This window comes from Sorex fumeus, unplaced genomic scaffold (assembly GCF_029834395.1).
Source record: "Sorex fumeus unplaced genomic scaffold, SorFum_2.1 ptg000058l, whole genome shotgun sequence".
In the NCBI taxonomy this organism is placed as follows: domain Eukaryota; kingdom Metazoa; phylum Chordata; class Mammalia; order Eulipotyphla; family Soricidae; genus Sorex; species Sorex fumeus.
Window position 1 is genome coordinate 18,346,776 of NW_026606115.1, and position 9,180 is coordinate 18,355,955.

The 9,180-nt window shown below is 45.8% G+C and overlaps 1 protein-coding gene across 1 annotated transcript in view; it reads right to left on the minus strand.

Annotated features, from left to right (window-relative positions):
• PRPS1 (phosphoribosyl pyrophosphate synthetase 1) overlaps positions 1–8,049 on the minus strand; it is a 42,356-nt gene extending 34,307 nt beyond the window's left edge. Inside the window, exon 1 of the mRNA XM_056125667.1 lies at positions 7,778–8,049. Within this exon, the coding sequence (XP_055981642.1) occupies positions 7,778–7,899 (122 nt within the window). The 5' untranslated portion in view covers positions 7,900–8,049. The remainder of the gene's footprint in view (positions 1–7,777) is intronic.
• Positions 8,050–9,180: the final 1,131 nt, after the last annotated feature.

Below are 9,180 nucleotides of genomic sequence, written 5' to 3' on the forward strand. Positions count from 1 at the left end.
GGGGAAGTGATGCCACTGCAGAACCAGGAGCAGCATCTCCTGAATCCTACAACCTCTCCGTTGTACTGAGTGTGCCCCCCAAAGCCAGGGGGTGAACAACAAAAACTGGGGCGAAGGGACAAACAGAAATTTCTTCACGGAAGAAATCAACTGGCCAAGAGGCACATGAAAAAAAAGCTCTGCATCAATAATCATCAGAGATATGCAAATAAAAACAACAATAGGGGATCATCTCACACCAGAGACTGACAACATCAAAACAAACAAGGACAACCAGTGCTGGCATGAATGCAGGGAGAAAGGGACTCTCATTCACTGCTGGTGAGAATGTCGATTAGTCCACCCTCTCTGGAAAACAATATGGACATTCCTAAAAAGTCTAGGAATTGATCTTGTACTTGACACAGTAACCTCACTTCTTGGAATATACCTCAAGCCCCCCTCCCCCAATGGAGAAAACACATTTGCACCCCTATATTCCTTACTCACAATAACCCAAATCTTGAAACAAACAAATGTCCCAGAATAGATGAGTGAATAAAGAAACTATGGGACATATACACAATGGAATATTATTTGGCCTTACATAAGAAAAGATAAAGTCATGAAATTTGCTGCTACATGAAGGGACCTGGAGCATACCAGGATGAGTAAAGTTAGTCAGAGAGAGACACCAGATGATGACTCTCATATACAAGATATAAAGACACATAATGGTGGTATAAGGAATACCCAAAGACAGTGGAAACAAACATAAGAACTTGTGTTCAGTAGTAAACATGCCATTCAAGGGACTGGGGGACAGGACAGGGGCAGGGCAATTACTATGGTGGAGGGAAGTGTTCAACCTGGAGGTGGAGGTGGTGCTGAAAGGTGGTAAAGTGTTATGTACGAACCCCTCTCAGCAACAGTACTGGAAACCACAGTGCCAAAACTTATTGGTAAAGGAAACAGGACCCCAGGGAAGGGACCGGTGTTGAAACACTGTATGCCTGAAACCCAATCACGAATAACTTTGTAATTTCACGGTGACTGAAAATAAATAAATAATAAGCTGCAGAGACAGAAGGAGGAAAAACATTTCTAGAGAAAATCAAAGATGTTCAAAAATAAAGTGACTAAGGGTAGGCCATTTGGGCAGGGAAGAAAACGCCCAAATCAGGGAGAGAAATGAAGACAAAGAACTACCTCGCAAGGGGTAGGGGAGGGTGGTGTGTGGGCTGAATGTGGGATGTGATATAAGGCTGAAAGGGCAGGTTTTATGACAGTGGCTTAAGTGACTCAGTGGCTTAAAGCACTGGCCAGGCAAATGCAGGACTGAGGTCAACGCCCTGGATTCTGTCTCCTGGGAGAGCAAAGGGCCCAGGAAAGGATTCAGTGGGTTAAAGTGCCCAGGACTGGTGAGCACAATCCAGGATACAAGTCCTCAGGCGGTCCTGACAGCCCACTGTCTGGGGTCACCGGGGTGGGAAAGGATAAGTTAGAAACTCCTGCACCCCTCCACCCCGGAGTAAGGAATAGAGTCTCAACTTTCCACTATAAACATAGGAAACTGGATAAAATATAAGAAACAGCTCTGTTCTGCTCAGAGTATAGGCAACACAGGATTTGGATCCCTGTGGGAACAAATGAGGTAAGACCCCTGGTGACTCTGGAATACTGCTGGGGGCTACTTTCCAAGTAGCAGCACCCAGAGGGGGGCTTGGGCAGAGGATTGCAGTAGTGCTGAGTCAGATCATATTCTGGGGAGTCTGGGAACTGTGGGGCAGAATACAGGAGAGGAGCAAGTGTGGCCAGAAAGGCTTCGGAAACCTAAGGGTCCATTTGAGTCTTGTTGAAACCAAGCAGTACCTTCTGTGGGCTGAAACTTCATGAAATAGGGAGCTATAAACAGTAGGATTCTCAGAATTCTCCCCGAGCTCATTTGCAGGTGGAAAGACCAAATTGCACAGCTGGGCACTCACTCCAAAGAGATCCCAGAAAAATTAGGCCTTAGTTAAAGTATATACAACACACTATTTGTATACTAATAGCAGTATCAGCTTTAAAGTGTAGCCTTTTCTAGAAGTGCTCTAAAAAAGCCAAACAATGTACCTCAAAAGGCTCAAACTCACCAAAAAGTAACTGAACTGCTGCTTGTGATTCACAGCATGCCTAAAGTCTTTAAAGAAAGAATCTAGGATTCCAGAACCACTATGAATCATCTCTAAACATAGAGGCAGGAGTTGAGGCATAGAGGCAGTCCTGAGCACAACTGGATGGTGTGGTCACATCCCCCAAGAACTCATAATTTATTCTCACCCACAATTATCCTCCATGCCTTACTTCCTTTCTGACCAAGACCTCTGTTTCCCTGGAAGAAAATAAAAGTGAAGTAGGCCAGAGATACAGATACAGTACAGGGATTAGGGCACCTGCTTTCCATGAAACCAACCCCGGTTCAACTCCTGGCACCACATCCCTGGTCCTCCTTACAGTGCCAGAAGTTCCGCCCTGAGCACAAACCTAGGAGTAGCGTCTTAGCAACTGCTGGGCCTGACCCCAATCTCCCCACCACCCCAGAAGAAAATGAAAGTGAAAGGTTGGAGAAAGAGCAATAGGCTGGAGCAAGCAATGCAGGCAAAGAGGCTTTGCACTGCCAAGAGCACTGCATGAAATAACTCCTGAGTACTGCTTGATATATTGTTACCCTCCCCTCCCCCACACTGATAAAAAAAAAAGCTAAAAGGAAAGTCAAACACATCAACTTCCAATAAAAAGCAAACCAATCCCAATAAAAAGTCAACAGTTGAGGCTTTTGTTTCAAGAACACAGAATACCATCTGCACTTGCCATTCACCAGAAAGGCAGGTTGTTTGATTAAGAGTTAGGAACCCACAAGCAATTTGACAAATCCATCCAAGGCAGTATAAGGAATGGGCTACTTCTCCAGCCTCAAGCTTTCTTTGTGTGGGGCCTAGGAGAGGGCTCCACTGCTTCTTACAAACAGCACGACACAAGTCTGATTCCTAGTGCTGCGCACACGCTGGGCTTGGTTCTGCTATATTGTCTGGGGATCCCCAGGCCCCCCACAGTGTGATCTCTGGAGCAGACACCAGCACTAAAGGTGTACAGGCAGCCAGGCCTGAGAGACAGTACAGGAGGTCAGGCACTCGCCTTGCCTGCTGCTTTGATCCCTGGCACCTCATAAGATCCTCCAAGCACCCCCAAGAGTGACTGCTGAGCATCCCTGGGCACTGCTTGGTGCTTAAACAAACTAACGACAACAAAAAACGAAGTACAGGTACCATGGCTAAGAGTGTGACACTGAGAAGCACATATGTGAGCACCAGAACACAGAGGTGCAGCCCTCGCTAAGCACTGAGCCTGAGTGTGTGAGCACAGCAACCAAATGTGCGCCCCACAGTGAGCACTGCAATCGAAAACAGGAGTTACATAACCAAGCCTGCCTGTGCTCTCTGGTTATTGCAACAGCAACAGTAGCAGGAAAGGGAAGGGGAAAAGGGAACAATTAATTAGCTTTTTAAAGCTAATTGACAATTCTTATTGTCAAATAAACCCAGAAAATAACACAGTCAGACACACAGCCGCTGATTTTTCAACAAATGCCTCACTCTCAGCCCCAACACCAAAAATACTAACATTATCTGCTTCCATTGTTCATTATGTTACTGACTGTGATTTAAGGATCTACCCCATAAAATTCTTAGAATTGTATGCCTGGAAGTCTTTAAATAGTTTGTTTAATGAAAATAAAAACTACATAATCCATTGCACACCTTTATCCCTTTGGCTGCCAGGAAGCCAAGGGAAACAGTTAAGGCAAAGCTAAACCTTTATAATGACTTAATGCTGAATTCTTGGCACAATTACTGTAGTCCTTTGTTCTGTAAGGTTTCCTATGTACCAACTTAATGAACCTTTTGCATGTGTGACTATTATAAAACACACTTCAGATCTTTCCTTGAAAGCAGATGAGGTATCAATTATAAAATTAAATTTCCACTGTCAATTATCAGAGCACTTGCTAAATATACCTGTAATAAAGATGACTGCTTTAAAAAGTATATTCTAGGGTTAGAGTGATAGTACACTTGCACAGAGCTGGGAGTAGACCCCAGCCCCCCTGTTTGTGGCCCAAACTCAGCTGCCAAAAATATATTTATAGAGAGACTTACAAATATACATATACACATATATACTAAAACTGAAGAGACAGTATATGGGTGAAGGCACATGATTTGCATGCGGATGATCCCAGCCCTGAAGGCCCCCAATTCTGGGTAATTAATCGCCGCCTCCCCCCCCCCCCACCTCACAGGATGTACTTAGGCCCTTGCATTAAACCATCAACCTAGTTGGTTAAAAATTGCTGGGAGCTCCCCACCCCAACCAATTTTATATTCTGATATCACATAAGGTTTGAAAAGTCACCAGACATCTTGAGATGATGGTTCAGTAGTATACAGGACTGCCATGTTTGCGTGAGACTGTGAGTTTGATACCCAGTGTGGCCCACATGTGCAAGTGTGGCTCCAGGGACTTTGCTGTTTAGTAGCCCAGACACTGCAATGGAAATGTTTAATCTAGGGGCCACCATAGCCAAATGTGTGTTAATACCGCAGTTGAAAATGTGTGACCCTTGGTAAGAACTGTGTGTGTGCATGACTCCCAAATCATCACCCCAACAAAGGAGGGGAAAATGCATCATTTCACCACCTAATATGATCATTAGTACCATTTTGTGCTATTTTATCAATTATTGGTTGCTGATGATAATCAACCAAACAGTTCAATCATTTCCCAAGTTCAGATTTAGCTCTAAAACTTAGGTTTAAGCACAAAAGGATGTTATGACAAGTCATGCTTTTCGTTTACTTAACAGGGTTACAAGTCAAGTGGTGTATATAAATTTGGACATTGCCTTGCTTTATATGTAGGATTCTAATTTTGCTGATAAAGATCAATCTTCCCCTGCAGTAGTATCATAAAGACTTCCATAAAGCTTTAACAACTCATGAACTAGAAGCACAGAGAGAGCTCAACGAGCTGAGTGCAACTTCACATGTCAGAAGCTTAGGTCTGATCAGACACCACATGGTCCCCTGAGCATAGCCAGGAAGCAATCCCCAGAGTCAGGAGTAGCACCTGAGCACTGCCGGATGTGGTCAACCCCACCCCCCTCTAAAACAACAGAACAAAACTCACAAACTACTCTCAGATTACACAGTTTAGTTAATAAACTCAAAAAATTTCATGTAATTTTTATGGCTCTCTCTATAGGATGATAATTAGGCAGTCAACTCACTGATGGTAGAACAGGTTGTACCTACAACCCAGTTGCTCTTACTACAGATCTATCATTTTCACTCGCCTTCCTCTATAGTTCTCTCATTTATACACACATTGGTGCAATTAATGTTGAACCATATTCCTTTGAGGCAGCTCATTTACATTTATTGCTATTTTGGCTTGGGGGGGTGCACAAGTGGTGCTCAGTTTTACTCCTGGCTCTGTGCTCAGGGATCTCTCCTCAGAAGACCATGTAGCATCAGGGACAGGACCTGGAATTGGTTACATGCAAGTCAAGTGCCCTATCCGCAATACTATTTCTACAGCCCCAGCAGTTAAGCAATAGTTATCAAAGATCTGAAAAAAAAATGTGTGTACCTTTAATCTAGTTAAGTCCCCTTTTAAGGACGTATTCCCTAAGGAACGGTTGAAGAGCTAGCTCAGACTGGGGAGATAGCTCAAAGGACTAGTGCAAATGCTCTGCCTGAGGATGACCTGGGTTTGATCCCAACACCAAATAGTCCCCTGAGCACTGATTGAAATGAGCCTCTGCAGAGCAAAAACAAGCCAGGTTCAATCCCAGACACCCATTTAGTCTCCTGAGCCCTTCCACAAGTGATCCCTGAGAATCCAGAAGCCCTGAGCACCACTGGGTGTGACCCCAAAACAAAAACAAACAAGAAATAACAGCACAAGCTCAAAAAAAGGGAAATTAAATCCATTAAGGATTTATTATCTTAAAATAGCATAGACAAGATAGGTATTTAAATCCATGTAGTCTTAATATTAAGGGGAATATTTACTCAAGTTGCAAGGTAACAGGAAGTTATAAACAACGTACCTCACACTTCTGATAAATTCACAGACACACACCTTTACTAGGTAGATTCCCTTGGGACAACAGTTTGAAAACTACATTCCTCTCCCCACCTTCTTCAAGACAGCCTCAGACTGAGTGTGTGGCATTATACACACGTGGAAGGGTCAATGTGAAGTGGGTGGGAATGATGGTTTTCCCTGTAGAAGCCAGTTCTCTTAAGGAGGTGGGTGGGGGCAAACACACTTTCAATGAAAATCATTCTCCTCCCCTAGTTACATTGTCAATTTTAAAGTTGATCCAGTTTGTCATTCTAGCCCATGAATCATAATGCTGTGGTCTAATAAAGACAACAGCTTGGCGAGGCTCTTTGGACTTAGGGATTGCTTGGTTACAGATGGCATCCGTGTTTGCACTATCATTTACATCACAGCCACTGGCACAATAACCAAGCATCCAGAAGGAAGCTGTCCAGTACAGATGAATGCTTTTATCAGTAGCATCTAAAAATGACAAGCAGAGTGACACATCAGTAATTAAAGAAAGAGGAAACAAAAGAGGTGAGGGGGGAAAATTGCTCAAAGAAATCTGATTTGATCAACGGGGCAAAACAATCCGCCAAAAATTCAGGTACTACTAGATTCTACAGTTAGGTGGAAGGAGGTATTGAAAGGAACGAGTAAACAAACAAGTTATCCCAAAAACAGCTCCAAGGACTGAGGCTGGGAGGGGTGGGGGAGGGGCAGGGATTAAATTTAACTAGCAAGGCATAGAAAAAAAGGAGCTGCAATGCACTGTGGGACCCCTGATCTTCCATCCCATTATCTTTCCTTGGTTATGTTAATTCAAGGATACACAAGAGTCCTAAATTACCCACATGGCGCGCCAAGAGAAGTTAACTAGTTCAGAAAAGACGTTGCTTCTGAGAAGTATGCTTTTGTATATCTGCACCAGCTGCTGGACTGGGGAAGGTCGAGGATTCCTGAATTAAGATCCCCTGAGACTTTCTGAAAGGTTCAAACTGAAACGCTGGAAATCAGTTAATGAATCATTTTGTCCAACTAAATTTAAGCACGACATAAAAATGAGTCGTGAGAAGCCAACACTTGTCAATCTAAGGGGAACAATTTTGGCGTCCTCAGTACATGTCAGTTTCTCTCTGCACCAAATCCAATCCATACCGGTTCAAATTGAAAAGCGGCTCCTTAGACTTTAGGGGAAATAGCAAGAGGACCCCGTCTGCAGTAGGTGCTCTTATGCAAGCTGGTCCAAGAGCTGGAGCGTACCCAGTTCAGCCTGGTGGCTCACCAGTTAAGCTACAAAGCCACGTGTCCCCACGGCGGAGGCTACGCGTCTCTCCCCTCCGTCGCTCAATGCAGCCACCATCCACGCACTGGGTTCTGCACCTCCTGCCTTTAAAGCCGGCAGCTCCGCTCACCGCTCCATCTTGACTCCACCCCAACCACACGGTGGGGATAAACGTAACCTTCCCGAGCGGTAAATAACGGAAAGAGCCCTCGGGGGCACGTTCACCGGGGAGCAGCCCCTTGTCCCTTACCAGCCCATCACAAGTCATGCTGCGGTCCCATCCCCCTACCGTGGCCGCCCAAGTTCCGCTCTCACCGCCTAGGCAGGTGAGATCGAGCGGGGTCCCAACTTTGCCCTTACCAGGTCTCCTGGTTACTGAATTTCTTAGTCACCACCTTGCCTAGCTCCAGGCCCAGGCGGTCGGCAATTTTCTGGGACAAATCCTGGTGGGAGCTGCCGCTGAAGATCTTGATGTTCGGCATCTTGGTCAAGTACCCTAACACTCTTCGTCCACCGATTACTGCTGCTGGAGAAACCCGAACTGAAGTTGGCCCAGACACTCAGTACTAGCCGGTTCGCGTTACCACACCGCCATCTTACATTCCCGCCGGGCGCGCGGCTCTAAAATTGCCGGCCCCACAGGGGGCGGGGTCACCAGAGAAGCTACACCCCTCCTACTTCGGTTGGTCGAGTGATGGTGAAGGGGCGGGACCTCCCGCAATAACTCCGCCTGTTACCGACTTTCAGGTATTAGGCAGAGGACTGAAAGGGGGCGCAGCTAAGAAGTAGCCCCGCCCCTTATAACTAAGCCGCTGGAGAACGCTGACTTAAGAACGCGGAGACAAACCGCGTACGATTGTGGGTGGAGGGATGCTGATGACGTATAGGGCTAGCGCTTGCTTGCAAAGCGGGAAATCAGCCACTTTTATTCCCCCACCCCACCCCGAGCACCAGAAAGTGAGACTCTGGTTTACAATTTCTTCTTCAGAAAATACATTCCACCGGGCCAAAGACACAGTACAAGTGTTTAAACGCTTGCATGCGATCAACACTGGGTGGGTCCGGCACCACAAATGGTCCCCCTGAACACAGAGCCAGGAGTACTCCCTGAACTCTGCCGGATGTGGCCCCAACCCTAACCACCCCTGCCCGCCCCCGCCAAAAAAAGAAAGTAAGTTTTGAGCGGGAGAGTTAGCTCTATGTCCTGAGCACATGCATTGCCTGAAGGAGGCCCAGGTATGGCTTCCAGAGCACCACAGAGGGCAACCCCACCCCTAGTGTAGAACTGAGACGACCCCCAAACACCACCAGGTATGGCCCCAATCGAAAGAAAAAAATATTTCTGGACTGGAGAGATAGTGGGACATATGCTTTGCATGTTGGAGTGTCAAGTTTCTGTTCCAGGCACCGCGAAGTCCCAGAACACCAGGAGTGATCCTGAGAACTCCCCAAAGAAAATCAATCCAGACTCAGTTTCTTAGGGTGTCAGTCACAATGCATTAAAATGACAGAGATTTCTGGGGCTGGAGCAATAGTAGAGTGGGCAGGGCACTTGTCTTATGTGCGGACAATCCAGGTTTGTTTCCGGGCACCCCATATGGTCCAGAAGTGCAGAGCACTGATAAGTGTGGCCCCAAAACTAACTAAATAAATAAAACGAGAAATTTCTGAATATGAATGTACATGTTTCTGAACATAACACCTCTTATTATTAGTTCTTTGTGGGACCAGTATTGGGCCGGGTGCTCAGAGAGCACTTCTGG